Source organism: Penicillium soppii, assembly GCF_028829465.1.
Source record: "Penicillium soppii strain IBT 18220 chromosome Unknown utg000001l, whole genome shotgun sequence".
Taxonomy (NCBI): domain Eukaryota; kingdom Fungi; phylum Ascomycota; class Eurotiomycetes; order Eurotiales; family Aspergillaceae; genus Penicillium; species Penicillium soppii.
In genome coordinates, this window is record NW_026643231.1 from 595,619 (window position 1) to 617,028 (window position 21,410).

General features: G+C 46.8%; 10 protein-coding genes across 10 annotated transcripts; 3 read left to right on the forward strand and 7 right to left on the reverse strand.

The window, feature by feature from the left end:
• Positions 1-146: 146 nt before the first annotated feature.
• Positions 147-1,024, reverse strand: N7529_000212 (uncharacterized protein; the record flags this gene model as incomplete). Its single annotated transcript, XM_057235743.1, has 2 exons — positions 147-633; positions 966-1,024. 2 exons carry the CDS (start codon positions 1,022-1,024, stop codon positions 147-149), a joined length of 546 nt encoding a protein of 181 aa, XP_057102546.1.
• A 1,268-nt stretch (positions 1,025-2,292) lies between these two features.
• Positions 2,293-4,605, reverse strand: N7529_000213 (aromatic amino acid ammonia-lyase; the record flags this gene model as incomplete). Its single annotated transcript, XM_057235744.1, has 1 exon — positions 2,293-4,605. The coding sequence occupies one exon, from the start codon at positions 4,603-4,605 to the stop codon at positions 2,293-2,295; it is 2,313 nt and encodes a 770-aa protein (XP_057102547.1).
• A 3,615-nt stretch (positions 4,606-8,220) lies between these two features.
• On the forward strand, positions 8,221-8,769 carry N7529_000214 (uncharacterized protein; the record flags this gene model as incomplete). Its single annotated transcript, XM_057235745.1, has 1 exon — positions 8,221-8,769. One exon carries the CDS (start codon positions 8,221-8,223, stop codon positions 8,767-8,769), a length of 549 nt encoding a protein of 182 aa, XP_057102548.1.
• A 1,672-nt stretch (positions 8,770-10,441) lies between these two features.
• On the reverse strand, positions 10,442-11,440 carry N7529_000215 (uncharacterized protein; the record flags this gene model as incomplete). Its single annotated transcript, XM_057235746.1, is given in 4 exon segments — positions 10,442-10,879; positions 10,894-11,008; positions 11,023-11,301; positions 11,367-11,440. 4 exon segments carry the CDS (start codon positions 11,438-11,440, stop codon positions 10,442-10,444), a joined length of 906 nt encoding a protein of 301 aa, XP_057102549.1.
• A 96-nt stretch (positions 11,441-11,536) lies between these two features.
• Positions 11,537-12,015, reverse strand: N7529_000216 (uncharacterized protein; the record flags this gene model as incomplete). The annotated part of the gene is made up of 3 exons (XM_057235747.1): positions 11,537-11,694; positions 11,733-11,843; positions 11,991-12,015. 3 exons carry the CDS (start codon positions 12,013-12,015, stop codon positions 11,537-11,539), a joined length of 294 nt encoding a protein of 97 aa, XP_057102550.1.
• Positions 12,016-12,580: 565 nt separating this feature from the next.
• N7529_000217 (glycoside hydrolase family 16 protein) lies at positions 12,581-13,844 on the forward strand (the record flags this gene model as incomplete). The annotated part of the gene is made up of 3 exons (XM_057235748.1): positions 12,581-12,936; positions 12,989-13,448; positions 13,506-13,844. The coding sequence occupies 3 exons, from the start codon at positions 12,581-12,583 to the stop codon at positions 13,842-13,844; spliced, it is 1,155 nt and encodes a 384-aa protein (XP_057102551.1).
• Positions 13,845-14,175: 331 nt separating this feature from the next.
• Positions 14,176-15,279, reverse strand: N7529_000218 (DSD1 family PLP-dependent enzyme; the record flags this gene model as incomplete). The annotated part of the gene is made up of 1 exon (XM_057235749.1): positions 14,176-15,279. The coding sequence occupies one exon, from the start codon at positions 15,277-15,279 to the stop codon at positions 14,176-14,178; it is 1,104 nt and encodes a 367-aa protein (XP_057102552.1).
• Positions 15,280-16,332: 1,053 nt separating this feature from the next.
• N7529_000219 (uncharacterized protein) lies at positions 16,333-17,496 on the reverse strand (the record flags this gene model as incomplete). The annotated part of the gene is made up of 1 exon (XM_057235750.1): positions 16,333-17,496. The coding sequence occupies one exon, from the start codon at positions 17,494-17,496 to the stop codon at positions 16,333-16,335; it is 1,164 nt and encodes a 387-aa protein (XP_057102553.1).
• Positions 17,497-17,901: 405 nt separating this feature from the next.
• On the forward strand, positions 17,902-18,401 carry N7529_000220 (VOC family protein; the record flags this gene model as incomplete). Its single annotated transcript, XM_057235751.1, has 3 exons — positions 17,902-18,121; positions 18,150-18,213; positions 18,275-18,401. 3 exons carry the CDS (start codon positions 17,902-17,904, stop codon positions 18,399-18,401), a joined length of 411 nt encoding a protein of 136 aa, XP_057102554.1.
• Positions 18,402-19,540: 1,139 nt separating this feature from the next.
• On the reverse strand, positions 19,541-20,846 carry N7529_000221 (NAD-dependent epimerase/dehydratase; the record flags this gene model as incomplete). The annotated part of the gene is made up of 5 exons (XM_057235752.1): positions 19,541-20,151; positions 20,214-20,273; positions 20,326-20,437; positions 20,496-20,753; positions 20,805-20,846. The coding sequence occupies 5 exons, from the start codon at positions 20,844-20,846 to the stop codon at positions 19,541-19,543; spliced, it is 1,083 nt and encodes a 360-aa protein (XP_057102555.1).
• Between the last annotated feature and the right edge of the window lie 564 nt (positions 20,847-21,410).

A 21,410-nucleotide genomic window follows, 5' to 3' on the forward strand; every position in this document is an offset into this window, starting at 1 on the left:
ACATTGGGCTATTCGCACATAGCACTTCTCATTGCTTATACAGTTTGAAGATAATAGTCGCGGAAGAAATGCTTGTGAGAGAAACGAAAAAGACAAAGAAAAATAAAAAGGACGATGATCCTCTGTGCAGTTCCTTCAGACTCATATCATTCCTGCCAATCCTCATCCTGGCCATCCTCATCCTGGCCATCCTCATCCTGGCCATCCTCATCCTGGCCATCCTCATCCTGACCTTCTCCTTCCTGCTCATCAGATTCCTCTTCATCTCCACCACGCGTATCGCCTGGGTGTCTCTGGAGACTTCCCAGCGTGGAACTAGAACCAACTGGAACCTCGCATGGGCCTCCAGACTTATTTATGGAAGATGGGCCGTGGTAGTCATCGTTGTGGTCTGAATCATTTCTTCTGCGCTTGCGAGGTCCAATTGTGGATGATTCGTCCTCAGAGCTAGAGTTTTGTTGTTGTTGTGGACTTTCACCCCTCGTTGCTGCCGAAGAAGTCCCAACTGCCACTGGAGGGACCCCCGATGTCTCTGCTGGCAGTTGAAGCTGGTATAAATCTCCATTGAGGACGTATACTTTATCTTCCGGCTTCAAGGAGATCCAGTGATCAGGTTCGATGAATCGAAGAAGTCTGACACAATTATAGAGAAAATTCCCAAGTGCTTTTGTGTCTGGCTCCTGGGATCAAATCCAGGGAGTGAGTCCGAAGCTTTTCGCGCCAAGTTCTCGAAAGCGGGAGACGCTCGCAATTGGACCTTCCAGAGGCAGCCATATGAGCTCGTGCCACAGGAAAATAGACATCCCGAGAAGGGCTCTGACAGACGCTTGATCCAGGGCCCCGTCGTTAAGCCCAAGAGGCTGCCACATGGTGAGAAAGAAAGATTCAGTGTTAAAAAAACCCTTGGAAGGCTTCCAAGTGAATGGGTCCATGTTGGAAGGTAGAAGAACAAGGATGAAAAATACCGAGTGATCGGGTTGTTAAGAAAGTTGTTGAGAACGAGGAGGAAAATTGAGACGGACATTCTTGGATCTTTAATAGTCTTAAAATCCTTGATATGCCAATGAAGTCAAACGGAAGATTGCACTGATGGTTTCATTATTAGTTGCTAGTCCCATGAATTCGAGGCAAAAAAGAACAAAGGATATGCCTTTCAAAGGAATGAGTGAGATCCTGTTTCAAGATTCACCAAAAAAATTTAAGAGTTGTAGACTTCCTACGGCAACAACTCAAAGCTTTGGTGTCTTTTGATTTGAGAGAAAAGGATGTATGTAGAAAGGTGAATGCCAAGCTTGAGGACTTTTCTCTGACATGATAACCTTGGAAACTAGCCTGGCCGTTCCCGGTGCAATATGTTCACTTTATCACATTCTCAGAAGTACTGCATCACTATTTTTACAAGGATAGATCTGCTTTAGTGAGCGAATATCCTCTATGTTTTGCGTTGCGCGGCTGCGTTGAAATCTTGAATAGTGCAGGGTGGCTAATCGTACCCGAAAGAAAATCCGCGGAAATCTCCCGTAGCTTGCCCTTCAGTGTCGGCTTCGCGATGTTGAAGACTGAGAGGGTCTGTACGATGATCCAAAATATATTCGTACTCGCTAGAGTATACCTAGGGCAGATTCGGCGAGCAAAAACCCAAAGACAAGCAAATGTGGACCTCGCTCTAGAAGGCGACCATCTAAAGAAGCCAAGAAACGTTGTGGCTTAAAGATCAAAGGGTCATGGTAGATGTCTGGATCGTTTGTAAATGCCCTAAAAGATAATCGATCAAAAGCTGTTGTTTCCTAGGAGATTAATCCATGAATGACATTCTAAGTACTAGCTAGGAAAGATGATCCTTTCGGAATAAACTATCCCTCACATATATCTTCTTCTGTTAAAGTATAAGATGGGCTTATTAGAAGGACTAGGTGCTATCGAAGCACCTCTTTGACTAGAGAATTAATGTATAGGAGATTTTCTCGATCGGTGAATCATGGGAGCTGGTTGTTTCCAACCACTCTGTCGAGTTCCTGTTGGGCTTCAATTTGCACTTCGGGGAACAAAGCTACAGCAACAAAGAAACAAGAACTCGATAAAACAATCTCACATTTTGTTAGCTTCGTTACATGACTTAGATCATTTTTCTCATAGTATCTACTACTACGTTATATAACAAGTATCAATATAAAGTGATGAGAGGATTATCAATTCTCAATGAATTACAGATGTGTATTAGGAAAGCTATATAAAGAAGTCTATGACAATTAAACAAACCACCAATATGGCGAGGGCTCTTTTCGTTAAATCTTAACACTTGATACCATTGGTATCGTTGGTACCGTTGGTGTGGACACCATTGATACCATTGACACCGTGAACACCATTGGTGCCGTTGGTGTTGTGAACACCGTTGGTGCCGTTGGTGCCGTGAACACCGTTGGTGCCGTTGGTGCTGTGAACACCGTTGGTGCCGTTGGCCTTGTGCACACCGTTGGAGACGCCGTTGGCGGTGTAACCATCTAGGCCATCCATGACCATCTCCATCATTCCACCCTTCAACAAGCTCTCGTAAACAGTGCTGACCCAGCTTCCGACAGACTTCTTGCCTTCGGTGGGGAGACCCTTCTGGGCGTTGTACAAGGGGTCGTCCTTGAGACCGCGGTGGAGAGGCACGTTGAGGGTTGAGCGCACCCAGTTGTATAGCTGAGCAGAGCCTTGACCAAGTTGGGCGGCAACCTCCTCAGTAGGAATGACGGGGCCGGGGTAGAACATGCCTTCAGCGGCCTCGGAGACGATGCTCTGGAAGCTCTTCTTGAAGGCAATAATATCGGCGACTGAGCACTCGTGTTCACTGGTGACGAGGAACTCGGTGATGGGGGTGGTAACAGACTTGACCACGGAGGTGACACGGTCCTTCCAGCAGTTGGTGTTGGCCTGGTACCAGGCATCCTCAATGATGGGGAAGAGCGAGGCGCTGAGTGTCTCGATCTGTGAAGTCGATAATCCGAGTCCGTTCAAGGCACCCTTTGGCGTAGTGTCGGTAACCATCTCGCGGAGCTTAGAAAGGAAGCGCTTGTGGTTTGCGCGGAGGTCGACAGCCTGGCAGGAGACGAAGAGGTGGCAAGCACTCATGTGTGCAAGCAAGTCAACGGCCTCCATAGTGCGGCGGGCGGAAATGAGTGCCAGGGAGTTGATGCCCTGGTTGTGCATCTCAGCGGACATGACGTGAGCAGAGACGGGAGCAGCGAGTGCAGCCAACTCAGACATGTAAGCCGACATGTTGATATCGATACCCTTCATGGTGTAGTTCTCGCGATCGCTGGCATTAAGGTTGGCCTCAAGGCCGTTATTAGTGACGGGGTTGATGATCTCAGTGACCTGGGACCAAAGCATGCGGCCAATCATCTGAATGGACATGCGGGCCTTGTCCATGGCGGAGGTAACGGAAGCGGCTTGGAAGTTTCCGCCGGAGTAGACGGCTCCATCGGCTTCATCGTCCAGCTTGCTGGTGTCCACGATGGGGTTGTCTGATGTGGAGTTGAGCTCCACTTCCAACTGTTCTTGTGCGAGGAGGAGATCCTCGAGGTAAGGACCGACCCATTGGGGGGCGGTTCTGGTGGAGTAGCGGTCCTGGCACAGACCTTCACCAGTCTTCTTCCTTGAGGTCAAGCCAACAACAAATTGGGAGCCCTTCAGGAAGTGACGGATATTAGTTGCGACCTCACTCTGACCAGGGTGAGGGCGAGTGTCGTGGCAGAAAGGCTGGGCCCACTCCACGTTTCCTGCCAAACATTCAGACGCAAATGCGGTCAACATTTGAGACAGCACTGCGAGCTGCTGGGTATCATAAAGCACCATACTGGCAACGGCGACGGAAGGAGCAGTGCCGTTAATGAGACCAAGACCCTCCTTGGGGCCAAGTCCGGAGGCGGAGAGTCCGCTCTCCTGCAATGCCTGCGAGGCAGGCACGACCTTGGTCTTTGAGCCCTTGCCCATCTGGACAAAGACATCGGGGTTTCCTGTGATTGCACCAGCAATGTAGGACATGGGCATGAGATCTCCAGAAGCGGAGATGGTACCCCTCAGGGGAACCATGGGGATGATATCATTGTGGAGCAAGTCAAGCAGGCTGTCGAGTACACACTTGCGGATGGCACTGTGGCCTCGGAGGTTCTGATTTGCGCGTGTGACGATAGTGGCGCGAATCCAGGAAGGTGGCATAACACGGGAGGGCTCGCGCTCCCAGTTGTTGGCGGGGTCTTTATCGGCGGCGGTGATAATTCCACTCTGGATGAATTGAAGCAGGTGGGTCTGCAGGTCAATGTGCTGGTTGGTTCTGGTGTCGGCACTGCCCCCGAAACCAGTGTTGACGCCATAAACGACCCAGTCGTGAGTAAGATACTCGGCGAGGGTATCTACGGAGAGATCCAGCTGCTTTGCAAGCTCTTCGTCCGAGCTGATTGTGGGTTTGACACCGTGGCGGGCGACAGCGATGATAGAGGCAATATCGAGGTTGTTACCGTCCAGGACGATTTGTTCCTCCCTGCTCTTTAGGTCTCGTAGCCGTCTCCATATCCCGAGAGTTGCGCTCGTGTGAGCGGTGGGCTTAGGGGGCATCATGATGAATTATAATAAGCAAGATTATATGTTTCGATATAGCTCTTGGATGACTTCCTCACTGTTCTCCAAAGTCCGATCCAAGTGAGAATGGTAACAAGAGAGAGAGAGAGAGAAAATTAGAAGAGAAGATGAAATGAAAAAGCAGAGGGAAAAAGTAAATAAATGTAACAAAAAGAAAGCATGATCCACAAGTTCTGATACCTCGTACAATAAAAATTGTATCGAACCTTTCAAATGCGATGTCGATCAGCGGCTGAGGATCTTGGTCACAGTGGAGCAATAACTTCGACCATCCCCACTAGCTCCATATCATGATCGATTGACTTTTCCACACCGTATTTTACTAATTTTCTTTTCTTTTTAAATTCTCTGCATCACATTGTTATCGCTTTCATTGGTTTCATTCCCCTTGCAGCTTGTCAAAAGGTATTTTTGAAATGTCAAGGGGGGCTGCCATTATCTTCAGTGTTTTGAGAGATAGTTGGATCTCTTGGCTGGATTTGTATCCACATCATCGCCGAGTCCCTCCGAATTTGGTGTCGCTAGTCACTGCCGATCGATCTTAGACGATTTGTCAAATACAAGTATTAGCCCACACCCATTTAATGAATATCCACAAGCACACCCTTTTCTCTCGACATGGCTGAAACAAATAGGAAACTGCATTGTTCAAGCTGCCAGTGTATGTTTCGAATACATTATCACAGTACTAGCCCTTTGTTAAATGCTTGAATTTGACGTCAGATTAAGCTATGTTAGCACTCATGGGGGTCTGACAACTTCGGAACATGAGCTTCACAGCTGCGGCCCGCGTAACAAAAAATTGACGCGCTACACACACATTAGATCACAGGCTTGTGACTGGTTGGATGATCAATCGAAACATTCGATTATTCCTCCGTCGGGAAGATATTGACAAAGCAGCTCGGCCGTCCGAAAAAGAAGTGGGTATCGTAATATCATCTCATTGGACTGGACATTTTCCACGAGAACATTCTGTTCAGTGGGTTTATTATACTCGTACCGGATAAACAAAATTGTAGTACTGTGCATGTATGTACAATATGTATAGTGCGGTACGACCTTGCATGATCAGCACACTGACGAACCTGACCCACCTATCCCTGAGTTAGTTCCGACCCGCCGCTTTGGCTGAGCTGAGTGGACTAACTCAAACTATCAATCTGATCGGTCGATCGGTGAAAATGAATCTGAGTCCCGACCTCTGTGCTATTGTTGTGGCCTGTGGCGTGATATGAGATACTGCCTGAATAGCAGAATACCTTTGAACGTGGGTGGTCCAATGCCGCTTATCTGAACATCCGCTGCCCAGTGTTGTATACCATGGAGCGTATCCAGATACAATTGATCACTGATCGACCGAGGGTTGACAGTCGCCATGGGGGCTTTTGAAAAACCAACTCAAAGTGGACATACTACTCGAATTTTGCCATTTGCCTACAACGTATACATGCGATGAAGATCAGTGTGTCTTACTCTCAGGTGCGGGCGTATTCCTCTATGCGGAGCAATAGGAGACCAAACAAAACAAATGGTGGCTGCAAAATATCCATATAAATGTGGTCCCATGGCGAACAAAGCTGAAATCACTGTGCCGCGATCGTGTACAAGGTGGGTCTGCGATCTGGGAAATTTTCGCGTTGTAAAAGGTACGGGAACTTGATTCCCCCCTGTTCATGGTTCTTTTCGGGTTGACAGTGGATATAGTGGAGACCTAATATGGGTCCTCAAAACCAAGTAAAGTTCATGTTTGCTCAGTACCTGCAATATTGTATTGATAGACATGATAGATACATCATGCACTCCGTATATTGCATGATAGCTTGTACAACGAGGCAAGCTCGTTGTTATCAGGGGTAATTGGAAAAATGGTGCGTTAACGCCCGAATGGGCTTTATTGGGCAGCTCTTCGCATTCGTTTCTGCACCCCTTATTGTCGCGGATTTATTTTTCCTGTCTTGAGGTGGAGACACCAAAATCTACTAGCTTGCCAATTGTTTCGATGGAAAAGAACTGTGGACCAAGGCCAGTGGACATGATAAAGAGTTTGGCGCATCGATTTTGCACTGAGGGCGTGGGATCATCTGGCATCTTCGTTCCCCAGCACAAAGACCAACTGTAGATTAGACCAACCCATTTTGTCTTATTGAAGCTCCTTACACTATTTCTATTTCGTTGATTCTCGAGCCGCTATGTCGTGATTTGCTAGGCTACCAGGAATAGTTCTGACCGCGTTGTCCCATCAAATGTGACATGCGAAAGTGCCAACGAAGCGAGGAGCAGCTTAAATCAATAAATATGCACGTTGTACATTGTGTCTAGCAAGATACGTGCAATCCCATTGGAGGCTTGGATGACCAATGGGAGGTGAGGACGGCAGCACATACATAGACCCAACCTTGGAAGATAAGGCACTGAACTTTGATCAAATGCCCAGTTGTTGATCAGATGTAAGCACACCAAGGCTATACCAGAAGAAGAAAGCCTTTTTAATACTTGAGAAAAAAGATGCGTCGTTTAGGCAACAAAGGTTTATTTTGTGGGCTGTTGAACTGGCTCTACAGCTGCACGAAACCACCAACGCTGTACGGAGGATAGTTGATATACTTGCATTTGATGAATTGCCAAAAGGATCATTCCAAGATCTGTGTGACACAAAATTGTATACTGTAACGAGTGCATCCCAAAAGGCCTTGAAGCATTGTAAATGGGTTCCTATGTGGGTATTTTGTTGATATTCCATTGCCATTCTAACCGCCAACCAACCCAGACAAGCGATCAAAAGTGGGACAAAGGAAAAATTCGATTTAAGTTGTATAATATGTAAAAAGGGCTGTAAAGGTCGTAAACAAGAACCCTTGGTTTCGACCTGAACAGGGCTGTTCTGCGAACATACGATATTGTATGTAATTAAGTGACCCGCTTTACTCACATTTACTATCTTTCCACAGTTCTGAGTTCTCTAGAGACTGAGCATGTACTCCGTACAATGGTCCTTCATGCCTTAAGATGTGACCCATGAATGTAAATTGATAAGAGAGCCTTGCAAGTGGCTTGGAATCGAATGATCACACATGGTCCAGGCGCGTAGACATCCCCTCGAGAGAAAAAGCAAAACACACGTCAAGCTCCTGCGGTAAAGTCGGTGTCGAAATTCGTCGATGGCTCACATTTCGTGACAATACACATATCGCCCTTGAGTATTTGTTTCGTTATGATACCACCCGAATAGAACTCTCGGTCCGAGGGCAGTCCTACTTCGGCCGGTCAGAAGACCCCACAACCAAGGCTTACTGCAACGTGTGGGACTGGGATCGACTGTGGATAGTGAAAATCAAAGGCACGGCGAAGCTTTTTCCACGCGAAGAGGATGCAGAGACCCTGATTCTGGAGAAATAAGCTGATTAACACGCAAAACGTTGACGACAATGGGCTTCTGACTGAAGTCTCGATAGACCCGCAAGAGGATGATACTGTTTTCATGGCTTATTATCCATTATCGACTGTTCAACTTTTTTACCGATTGTCGTACAATACAGTACTCCAAACTCCAAGAGGTCGACCGGCTCGGACCATTTGTTGATCTCTTATCATATGAAGATGAATCCGGAATTTGTTGAACTGTCGTCTTCAACAAAGATGGCTTGGGATGAAGTTCATCTTCTCAAAAGCCTGCCTCCACACCCCAAACTAGTACCATTTGATTGTGTTGTTCTGGAAGATGTGGAGTCTCGGGTGATTGGTTTCACCATGAAGTATATACCAGGTGGAACCCTTAAAGATCTTAAAATTCCTTTTCGGTTTGAGTGGATACAGCAGCTTACCCAACTCCTGGATTTCCTGAATATAGAGCTGGGGATCATGAATCAAGACATCGCGCCCCGGAATCTTCTCAATGATCCCGACACCGGCAGAGTCCTTCTCTTCGATTTTGATAGAGCTGCACACGGGAAGAAATGTTTAATGGATGGTCGAGATGATGTGCTTGGCATTGTGTCAACCATTTACGAGATAATTGCGAACGATATACATTTCACGAGTATGCCGCATTGGGATCGAACAATGGAAATGGTTCAGGGTCTCCCGAGTGGCCTTGTAATCACAAACTTGACTCTGACGTATCGAAGTTTTGCAGCTTTTTGAATGACTGGGTTGCAACCCAGCGAGTTGACGGGGATACGGAAAAGTTTCTCAATGCACCCAATCGACTTATATGGCCGGATCTACGAGACCCGCCTGAATACAGCGTACCTTTCGAACTTGGCAAAACCTCGGATGGGGAGGCAGCTTGGCGGACGGGTCCACGGACCAGACGCACTGCTATGAGGAAGGGACAATACTGCTTTCGTTGGGAGAGACCACCGCAAAGCAGGCTACTGAAAATGGCCGAGAAAGGAACCGGAAGTAGCAGTGAGAATATTGAGCTGAAAGTAGATTGTCAATATCAAGTGCCATGTGTGGTTTTTCTAAAGCAATGTGAACATCTAAGACCGGTCGCTGGCCTGGTTTAGTACAACTAACATATATGAATGAAGGTGGCTGGAGTGTTCAAGAACCAGAGTACTAGGATGAACATGCAATATTGTAGGTTTTTCCCTCTTCCCCATATCTTTCAGCCATCTTTCAGCCATCTGTGGTATGGAAACTAAAGCTGCCACTGTCGGTTCACAAATTTGAATATCAGAATGAACATGTATTTTACCAAAGAAATAACACCATCTTATGCACATTGCTTGGCATTGGCATTGGATCCAAACCCAGCAGGTAACATTATCTCAAGTGAAGCACCTGGTTCAAATGATTATAAACCATGATCTTTGAGAGCTTTCGAGGTTCTTTCTATACAAAATGAAAGCCGGTTTCCAATAACATAGAAGCAGAGCCTCTCCTACGAGAAAACGAAACACGAGAAGATAAAGACAAGGCAGTTCTAGCAGAGATTCTCGAGCACAATAAGTCCTGGCTGCGCTAGCTATGGCAAGAAGATGAGGCAAAACGCCATAGAGCTATGCATTCTTCGAAAGTCCTCGGTAGATATCCGAGGATCCTAAACTCCAGGAATTGTATGACTTAGAACGAAATATTATCTAGTAAGAATAAAAACCAAAAAGCGAAATTGGAGAATTGGACAATGAGACATCCTCAACTGTTGTCAATCTTCGCAAACGACCAGCTTTGAAAGACAGGTGGGTACAGGAAAGGTCGGAGATCGAATCTATGATCATCCGGGCTATGGTTTTTCGCATTATAAGCCGGCGTAGCAACCGTCTGCTTATGGCGTTTGGTCTGATAAGAGTGAAAGAATTTATTCGCTATATCAACGACCTCATGTGGACTGAGCTTTCCTCCGCCACTCCATTCTTCTAGAAGACGAAGGAACATACCATATGGACCGAGATGTTTTAGTTTCCTCAAGGCACTATATCGGGACAGATATGCGTAGGTCATTCCCATGTCAACCTCGTCCGACTGTGTGTGTTCGGGGTTATCGATTCAAGTCAGTGGTGGGTGTGGCATCGATGAAGTCTTTCAGAATAGGCATGTCGAACTGTGTCGAAGACCATGAGTTAAGCGAATAAGATCGACTTTAAAGATGGATCCGATTGGGTTGATGTCCGTTGAAGAACAATCATAGTTAGTGAGGTAGCCGCGGGGGCATTCGTCCACGTTCGAGTTTCCAAGGACTGGAAGTGAGCCACCTCCGGTCGTTGACGGACTTCACATAATCCTAGGCAAGGTAATATGCGAGTACCATTCGGGACCGTGCTTGGATATTCTGTAAAGCCAGGTTCGATATGGTTGAGCCTCCATGGACTTAGAAATTAGGCTCGAAGCCAGTGGCCTGAGTTGAAATATTCCTCGTCGAATTGAAACTATTCACATCGGTGTGATATGATCCTATCCGATCGGACAGAGCTTTGGCACGATCCCGAGTTTCTTTGCTGCTCTGATTTTCCATTCCCATGTAGCAAATGCAAAGTACCTGATTGCAAAGCTCTTCAGCAGCCCCGGGAAGGTTCTCAGAAAAAGCGGCAATAGGCTTAGTATCTTCGATGACCTGTTGATTACCTCCATTTATCGCCGCAATGACAAAACGGCACGTTGAGTATACAAGCGTGGCTGTAGCACAGCTATCTATACCACTTGAGAGCGGAATGAAATAGCCTGCAGACTTTGAGCGCCTTAGGTAGCCCCAGAGCAAACAGGCAGGCCCGAGCGTAATAACTCCTCCAGGTCGTGATATCGAGTTGGTCTAAGGGGGTATACACCTGAGCTGCAAATCAACATCATCGTCATCGCGCGATAAAGCGAAATCCAGCTCGATGCGCTCATATTGCGGGGCTGGGCTGCCACGGCTTGGAGACCGCGCGAGGGAGCGATTCTATAAGCCTGCACGGCCGATTGATAGCTGCAGTGACGACTTCGACCTCATTGAGCGAGAACTGACTTGACTGCCTCACGATGTTGCCGTTGACGAAGATCATTGCACAACCATAGTAGCACAATCTATCGCCATCGCACCCAATTTGATTAAAATGCAGGTAGACTCCACCATTTTCGCGAGTAGCCTCAGATATTAAAGCAATGCGCTCATCTAGCTTGCACAGAGAATGATGGCTCCCTCTGTTATATGTGCATATCTCGACGCCGTTGAGTGCCATAGTGATATGGGGGCTGTTAGGTGTGAAAAGCTCCTCGCATGTTTCGGCCGCAAAGGTTGTGTCGATGGTGGAAAGTACCACATCTCCAATTCGAGCGGTACGTCAACCTTGTTGCTCCTGGAAATGCGGCGGGAGTTTGTGGTCTTCGACATGTCCAGGTCAGTTCCACGGTGCGAAAAGGCGCATTTCGCGAAAGTTTTTATCGTTGGCAAGATATAACTTGAGCCGGAGGCACAAGATATTCCCCTTCAAATAGGGGCCCTTAAGTTATATCTGCAACCCTGGTGAAAGATAGAGAGGCCAAGGTCGATGACGATAACGTGGAGTGTTTGATCAGTCAAAATGGAATACAGCGAGTCCCATGAGTTTTCGCAAACCTCATTCTCCAGGAAGTGATCCAGACAGCCTTAAAGACACATGATCATCTCACGAAAGACCAAGTACACACCATGACCTGAGATTTCAAGCTAGGGTCCAACACATAAGGTTGCGCCGGCTTCTTTGGCTTTATGAATGCTTTCCTTGATTCTTCGGTGGTTTCCAGCGAAGCCAAGACTTCACTGATTGAGTGATCATGTGGCCAAAGTAATTAGAGAGCCATTGTTGTTTCCTGATGGGCTCAGAAAGCGGGGAGCAACATGAAATATTCCAAGGTCATCGGAGGAGCTTTGTTATCAATAAGATAGGGTGGTCAGCAAAAACCAACTGCGCCGTTTCTTTGATCCATTCTTTTTCCCATACGGCAGCCACGTGATCATGCATAACTATATAAGTTATACACATATGATTTAGGATGTGTATTTTCTAATGAAACTATGTGTAATGCTCGTGGAAATTGAGCAGAAGATCTGAACGTTGAATTGCCCCTTGTATGTCGTACGAGAGCGACAAGTGGCTATTTTTGTCGTAAATACTTTGCTGAGGTATACGTATATTTTCTTATAGGTAGAAAAAAAAACCCCATTTGGAGTTGCGCAAGTACTTTATAACACGATATTGTACTTATTTAAGTTCAAGCAACAATTTGAGACACCAAGCACTTGGAGATATAAAAATAGCGGGAGGCGTGGAGACCGTTGTAGGGATCCTCCCTAGATTGTCGACGCCTAGACCCACTTATCTAACGCGTGGCCTGCTTGGCCAAGGGCTTATCTGTGAGCAACTTTTTTTTTTCTAATGCAACTTTTTATTTTTTGTACTCATTTACCCCTTCAGTTAGATTTCACGCAGTTCGAACCCTTCTTGCTTCTTGACGCGGGGTGATTCTTTTAAGCGATACACTTCAGGTCACGATGCACGACTTTTATGCTGACGATCAGGGACGGTATCAAACTGCGGGACACATGTCAGAAAATGGGCAATTGGCCAGTGCACACCCGCCTGCTTACGGATCATGGAATGGAGATGCCAGCCCATACTCTAAATGGGACCCGCGAGGATGGTCCTTAAAGAACAAGATCTTTCTCGCACTAGGCATCATTGTCGTGATCGTGGCGATCATTGTGGGCTCAGTCCTGGGAGTGAGAGCCAATCGCTATCCCAACTACTCCAAGCTGGACTACACCTTGCAAGATACCTTTTCAGGATCGTCTTTCTTCGATAACTTCGAATACTTTACGGGAACCGATCCAGCCAATGGATTCGTTCAGTACGAGCCCTGTGCAGACATTGTTTCAAATCCATGCTAACGATTTATGCAGATATATCAGCCGAGCTAATGCTCAATGGCTCAACCTCACTTATGCTAGCAGTGAATCGGCCGTCCTCAAAGTGGATACGACGTACAGTGGATCACAGGCCGCTAGCGGACGCCAATCCGTGAGGATAACGTCGAACAACACATACGCTGATGGTCTCTTTGTTTTCGACATTCTACACACTCCTTACGGATGTGGAACATGGCCTGCTTTGTGGCTCACGGACCCCAGCAATTGGCCCGAGCATGGAGAAATCGACATCGTTGAAGCTGCGAATGGCGGAACATTTGGCAACCAAGCAACCCTCCACACATCCGATGGGTGCTCGATGGGCGTGAAGCGGAAAGAGACTGGATCCGTTCAGAACAAGAATTGTTACTACAAAGAGAATGATTATTCGGGTTGTGGAGTGACTGGCACTGACAGTACCTACGGTCCCGAATTCAACAGCAATGGAGGCGGAGTAAGTTTGAAACTGAATTGCTACAGATGGGCGCGAAAGACTGATCATTTCTATTAGGTCTATGCAATGGAGCTTCGCAGTGCCGGAATCCGAGTATGGCAGTGGGCACGGTCGAATATCCCATCTGATATAACCTCGGGAAGCCCCGACCCATCTACTTGGGGTACGGCCTTTGCAGATTTCCCAAACACGGATTGCAGCATCGGGTCCCATTTCAAAAACCAGAGTATCATTGCTAATATCGATCTGTGCGGTGATTGGGCTGGTGCGGACAAGTATTACAAGACTCAAAGCGACTGCCCCAATACTTGCAAGACGTTTGTCCGAGATAATGCAACGAGCTTTACCAATGCTTACTGGGAGTTTAAGAGCTTCAAGGTTTACCAATCTAGCTGAATCCTTTTGAGTTACGAAGCATGAGATGGAAAATGCGCATGCAACTGGTTTTTGCCTGCGCCTTTTAATTATTTAGCGAAGCATTTTGCTTTTTATGGGGGGTTCTTTTACGTAGGGCGGATTTTACCTTTCTGTTCAAAAATTGGTGATGATCCGTGTCATTTTACGAGTTCACAAATAGCTAGATGGCCACGAATATGAAACAGCTTTATTGAGTACCATTTCTAATTGTATCGTCATCAAAGCACTTCACTTGTTATGAGATTTTTTGTAGTAACTTGAAGTTTGTTATGTCCAATCAGGAGCTTTGAACAATTCACATGCTTATATACTATTGGACCTTGCCCCTCGAGTCAACCGGCCAAATCTCCTCGATGATGCCCCCGCGATGCGCATAATAAACGTCATGCAGATTAACCGTCGGGTCGATGTGACTGGGTACCATCTCAACACGATCCCCAACCGAAAGGGGTGGTACACCTTCTTCCCAACTGAGTGAGCCATGCTCATCACCAAGAACGCCATAGGAGTATCTCGGGTCCTTGCACTCGGCCAAACCACTATCCGTGGTCAATGACTTTAGTCCACTGTCGATCGTCACTGAGCGAGGACCTTGTTTGCTCAGGACTGTGGATAGAATGGTGAGGCTGTTCGAATAAAACGTGCCCACAGCATTCCGATAGTCTGTGTCCATGAAGATGAAAGAGCCAGGCTGAAGCTCGGTCACGCCAGGAACAGCGGCGCAGAATTCGGCAGTTCCAGTGCCCCCAGTAGTGACCACTTCGATGTTGAAACCTGCTTTTCGTAGAACGGTCGCAGTATTGGTGAGTGTCTCCATTGACTCAAGGCACTGACTTTTGCGATCCTCGTAATCGTGCAAATGCTGTAAATGGCCTTCATAGCCGTGAAGACCGATAAGCTTCAAATACTTGAGGCCTCCAACATGCTGTGCCAGGGTCATGACTGGCTCCCCTGGCAAGACACCAGTGCGGTGAAGCCCAACATCCAGATCAATTAAAACGGAGATTGGTTCATCAATGCCAGCGCTCGCCAAAGCGTCGTTGATAGCCGTCGCGCCAACATCGCTGTCAACGACTATCCTAATCTTCCGGTGTTTGCGATACAAGTCCACCAGCCTCTTCACTTTGGCAGGGCCGATAACCTCACAGGTAATGAACAAGTCATCGAATCCAGCGTCGGCAATGACCTCTGCCTCGCTCACTTTAGCCACACAACCGCCTTTTGCTCCAGCCTTGACCAATTTGCTGGCCAGGATGGCACTTTTTGTTGTCTTTAGATGAGGCCGAATGTCAAGACCCGTTGGTAAAAGCTTGTCCATCAGCTTTTTGATGTTGGCTTCGACGAGATCGAGGTCTGCAATCATGGACGGTGTGTCCAAGCTGTCAATCGTGTCACCAACTTTGGGAGAATACATGTTGAGCGCGAAGTCGGTGGTTTTGGTTTGACTTCAAGATTATTTTGCGCGTGTAACGTGGGACTTCGCACGAGGGATAGGTCGCAATTTATAAGTTGGGAAATCGACGCAAGGGGGAAGATGTGCCGTGCCTTGATTGTGGATGCGCCCCCGCACTAAAGATGGGTTATACGATACGGCAGTGGGGGTGGATTCGCTCTATTGCGGGGGGTATTGTGATGTTGCATTTGCCAATTTGAAGGTTTTGAAGTCGGAAATTACCTGCGCTCAAAGGATGAGGGGTGTGATTCATGGTTGACAGCAGAGCGGCTCAGGAACAATGGCGTCCCGAACGTGTTCCGAGCCTAATCCGGTCCGAGGTGGTATCGGGTTCACTGAGCGACACAAATAAATTCTCATCTGAGATCCTAAGAATTAAAGTGGATTCATTCACACTGATCTGAGCTTGTGAAATGCGGTGGATTGTTTTGGAAGTGCAAACCAAATGTTAGCACGATCTTAGTTTCTCAGGCTAACAACATTCGGAATGTGTGAAACCGCCAAATTTATCATTTTCGACTAGTACATGGCTTGAAGGTTGTCAGCACAACAATAGATATACCCAATGCGCTTTTATAGTTTTGTATTTGCATTTTCTACTGCAGGAAAAGATCATGCTGCTGTGAAATCTTATGCAAAGATATGAAAAGTCGGATATCAGAGATAGGCGTCCATCACCTCTCTCGGATCTTGATGTCTTTCCTGGCATCGCAGCTTGGTCGCAATGCCCCTTTGGCCACTATAGACAGACTCGAAAGACACTGGTAGACACACGAAGAAAGCATACCCAAGTATAGAGCAAGAACAACTTAGGATAAAGTGATATGTTGGTGTCGCCAAATTTCTTAGACGGCATATATGTTGTATTCATAAATCATATCTCGTCACAAGGTGTGATGTTGCGGAAGTGGGCCCAATGTTCTCCCTCGATGTTGCGCTCAGTGTGATAATGTTTTGACGGACGGTGGATCAAAGTCCGTTGCGTTGACTGTATCATCAAAGTCAGATCTGTTTTCAAAGACACGGTGTGAATGAAATACCAATTGAGATCATAATAAACCCGAACTCGTCAGTTTCCTCCAGCCACCTTTCTGCTCTTGGATTCATGACAATACCCGGTCGGATCTTGCCAAGCTCACCTTGCAGATATCCCTGGCCATTCCAGCGCGACAACCAGTGGATATACCTCGTGTTCCATTCTTGTTCTGTCTGTGCCTGCCAAAGAACCTTTGCAGCTGGCGCGGGCATAAACCCCAGATCCGTGCAGTCAAAGCATGGTACTTTGTGTAGGACAGAGTATGCCCAGTGAAGTAGATACAGCGCAAGCACCGCACGACGCTTCGACGTGACATGGAGCCATGCTTCCCAGGATGGTTGTTTCTGAGTACGCTCTTCCTGGAGATAAAGACCTGCGTGGACAATTTGGTAAACTAGCAGCTCGACTTTGCGAAAGATGATATGATGGTCTGTCATAAGGCGCTGTTGGCTTCCTGCCGGGGAGAGGAGGATGATTGTGTAGATGACCACTGATTGCAAGACCGCCAACAGGGTTGTTTCGTCAAATTGCTCGGAGTGATCCACGATGCTGTCTAGCTCTCGGAGGATTGTTTTACGGACCATCTCCTCTGCGCCTTCACATTGACCGTGCCACATTTTGGCTAATGTTATGCAGTTTGCCAACGGGGCGGGCAATGTCTTATTTGGTGTGATGTGAGTGGAGTGGAATATGGGTGGTAGCTGAAAGTCTTCGGCTAGCATTCTTGGCCAACTCCGAAGAACTCGGAAGATGAGCTCCATGCTATGATTAGCTAGGGCTGCTGAATTGGTGACTTCCTCTGCTCCAAGGCGAGGTAATGGGCCTGAGGAGAGCGGAATCAACTCTGGGGGACTGCTATCACTGCTATCATTCAAAGAGAATGCGTCCAGGGTGAATTCACGATGAGGAGAGCGTAGAGCGAGATTTGCTTGCTGTGTCAAGTCCCAGGAGCCCAAACCTGAGAAGAATGAATCGAATAAATTTGAATCGATAGTTTGTGGAGAACTTTGCGTATTGGAAGCCAGTGAAACTTGTGATGTAGATACTTCTGCATGGGTTTCGTTGACAATGAAGCTGTTGTTCTCAAATCCTGCGCTTCCCGTGAATGCTGTGCCAGTATATTGACAGCAGATGCTTCTCATGGAACACCGCGAGCAACTAGGACGCTTAAGATTGCATCTAGCTTTATCTGCAACGCACTGATGACAGGACTTGCGCCTTAAGTTTTGAGGTTGGGATTTATTACAGTTGTTCTTCAAATGGCGGATGAGTGAAGACCCTGCAGTAGAGTTAGTCAAGGCCGTAACGAGGGACCGAAGACGCACTATGGCTGAAATGGGTGTCGCAAAATGGACACCCCGATTTTTTCTCAGGTATGGCTTCCATTGTGTTGCATAGATGCCGGTGGAGAGCTGGGATGTGGAATGTAGTGTTTGAACTCGGAACTCCGGGTTCCTTCAGTGTGCTGGTGGGGTCCGAGCCAAGGAAGCATATAAATCCGCGTTATTCCACCATACCAAAACTAATTCATCACATTGTTTTAAAAAATGACTATCAATCACGTTTTTGTTTGGGGATCTGCAGCCAAGTTTGTGGCCTTGCGATCGTTTTATCGCACAGTCCTGCAACCAATTGGCTACAACGAGATGATCTGCGTCAAAAACGATGCGCTCATCGGATATGGAAGCGACTATCCCTACTTTTGGCTAAAGAAACTGCCAGAAGGAAAAGATACCCTTCCAACGCATATTGCGTTCGATGCTCCAAGTATGTATGTCTCTGTATGAGATACTAGACAGACCCACTAATGCGGCTGAGCTAGGCCCTGAAGCTGTGGATCAATTCTACCAACTCGCACTGTAAGCTTACCATTGCCCATTTCTCATTTTGATTGACAAAGCAGCTAAAGCGATTCAACAGGGAGCATGGTGCACGCGACAACGGAGGCCCAGGGATAAGAAAGGAAATGAGTCGTCAGCCGTATTACTCCGCCTTTGTGCTCGATTTGGACGGCAATAATATTGAAGTCGTGTGTCTTAAAAATTGAATTGTGGGCCATAGACTCCGGGGTGGAGTAGATGGTATTCATACTCAGTTGGTCGTCGGTATACTTCCAAAGTCTCTTTTACGTTGTATGTAACATCTCCGACAGCTCTACGACTACATTCTGGTCTAAGGTAGAAATTTGAACTGTATCGCTCGATTGACTCAATGAACTCGAAGACATAAGAGAAGAAGAAGAAATAGAAACAAAAGGAAATAAAGGAGAAAACACCAGGAGGAGCCATTCACTACCGCCATCGCACTTGCCTGATTCGAACACCTTCTTCTTGTGGAGTTACATTAATAGCTATGGTAAGTGATAGCAAGCGCTCGGAGGGTTCAAATGAATAGAGATAAAGATCTTTGTATAAAGGGTCCTCGTGTCCATATATGTCAATAGACCATGTAATGAAATCGATGAAAGCAAACGGGATATGCATGCATGACCCAATGGGGATGCATGAGGATGCTGCTGCGTACCTCTAACCCTTTCGGGTTAGATTTGCCTTTTTCAGGGTTGGCACAGCACCCCATGCTTTATGACCTGTCTACAAAGGCAGAGTTAGTAACCCTGTCTAGCATCACTCACCGATATTTTCGCCGCCTCTCTTAATCACCGCAGCCTAGCAGACATTAGTCATTTCGACTTTGTTCTTGCGCATAATCGACCCCGGGACTCGCCTGAGTACTTTACCTATTGGGGGAATCTGGTCTATGATTTTGCTGGGTATGTTTAGAGTTGGTTTTATTATGATAATGATCTGATCCGAAGTTTGATGAACCAGTTTTTTTGCTCGCGTAAATTGTCTGGGAGAATCTTGGAATATCAGAGCATGCCGGCCTCGGTGAGAGCTACTTTAGTTTCCTCGACATTACCAAACTCCAATACGGGCTTGACGTGTTATGGTCTTGGTGATTGTTAATAGTCGTATCTGCATGGACTTGGCCTGAGGTGCAAACCCGTGATACGGGACGTCACTACTTTCTTGAGCATTGCTAGAAAACCAGCATGACAATTGCTTGTTCGAGGACAACTTACGACATAACATGGTCACTGCAACCCTAAATTTGAACGCTGATGATGTCCTTAATACTGTTTTCGGTAATGGACTCAAGGAAATCAACGAGGAAACTTGGCCTAATTCAAACGGCTGAATTGGCGAAGATTCGCAGATATTGAGCGACGAGCTGCTTCATGGTTTCTTCAAAACTCGTAAATTGCCATCCAAATATCCTTTCCGTCGCCTGCCCATCCAGTCTCCATTTGATTGCGGTCAAAGAGCCCTTCAGAGGCAATCTCCCACTCGCAACATCACCATGAAAGAATTTGCGACAAACGCGAGAGACGTCCCGATCCCAAACTACCCCATCTGGGGTGTCTGAAGAGAGAATATGCTCAGAGTTTCCGGGAACCAGCCGGGAATCTATCGAGTCAACATGTGCTCGAGCGACATCGGCAACGTGAACTGGCGTTCCGACATAGGGGAATGCGGAGTTGAGCGAATCACTCAACGCGGGGGCAAGGACCGCTGCTCGGGTGCCCTGGAGGACACTATCGATGGTCGCACTTGCATCCGTGTTCAGACGATCGTCTGGTCCAATGACCACGGATGGTAATAGATTAACAAAGTCGAATTTTGGGCGCTCTTTTTCAAAGAATTCCTTGGTCGCAATTCGAGCGAGGGCTTTGGACGCCCAGTATGCTTCCATTGAACTTGAGAATGGACCAGAGACACTTGTGTTAGTATCGGCCACTAAACATACGATCGCGGCATGAGTTACTGAAGTGCTTGAAGTTGGTGGATTAAAAACAAACCTGTATATAGACGCTCGCTGTCAGGGTTCATGTTCCATTCAATTGGAATCATCGTCACACCTGCTGATGTGTTAGTCTCCGGAATGCGAAATGATGGGGTCAATGTGCATACAAGAAGACGTTAAGACAACGCGACTGATTGAAGGCTGACGAGTGGCTGCCTCCAGGACACTGGTCACCATCGAGATGGCTGGCTTGACAATTCCTGCATCATAATCATCGGTCTACCGGAAAATTGTTGTGAGCGATGAAATGAAGCAAAGGACTTTGAGGGAGCATTACCTCAATTGCTAAAGGCGATGCGAGATGAATGATGACATTGATTCCATCAAGGGCTTTGAAAAATGCATCCTTCTTCAAGAACTCCGGGATGACAGTGAATTCCAGCTGTTCGCGATCAAGGCTTTGCGCAATAATTGTGCTTTTGTTCTTCAAATCATCGACATTCTTCTCACTTCGGACTACAGCCCGAACACGATACCCTCTTTCGAGGGCAATTGTTAGTGTTTTGAAGCCAATATATCCAGTCACACCTGTGATCTGGTCGCCGTTAGCATGGGCTCATAAGTACAGCACTGGCGAAGTGCTTACCAGAACGTGTTCGCTTCCAACATTGTGCGTAGTATTCGACATGATTGCAGCTTTTGAGGAAAGTAGACATATGATTAAATTAGCGGAAGCAATGTCTTTATTTATATTCATGAGGGTTATCGAAAAGACTGCCTCCACTATGCGCTTACTGGCACTCGGAGTTCCGGGTTGGCGGGTGAGGAGGCTCTAGGCTGCGCCACAGCATAAATATCATAAAATAGCACTAGTTATACCAAGTCTTAATGCGCGCACAGATAGGCCCCGATGAGAAGAAAGCCATTTGGCAGGAGTGAACACTTCAAAAAAAAATTCAGGGCTGTCAAAGATTTGGAGTCATGACTTAGACACATCGCCCAATTATCGTACTTTAGTTTTCCTTTGAGTATCGGACCTGGGGAACATAGCATATGTTCATGTGAGCTTATGACTACTGTTACTTTAGCGATCTGAAGGATGGTTTCAATCCTTTATTTGTCCAAATGTCTTTGAAAACCGAGTAAATTGTTCGAATTGCATCGGAAACGGTCCGGAACCAAATATAACGAAATAATTCGAAGGATACGCGGAGTAAAAAAACAATACATGTATCAATACAGGTAAACAATA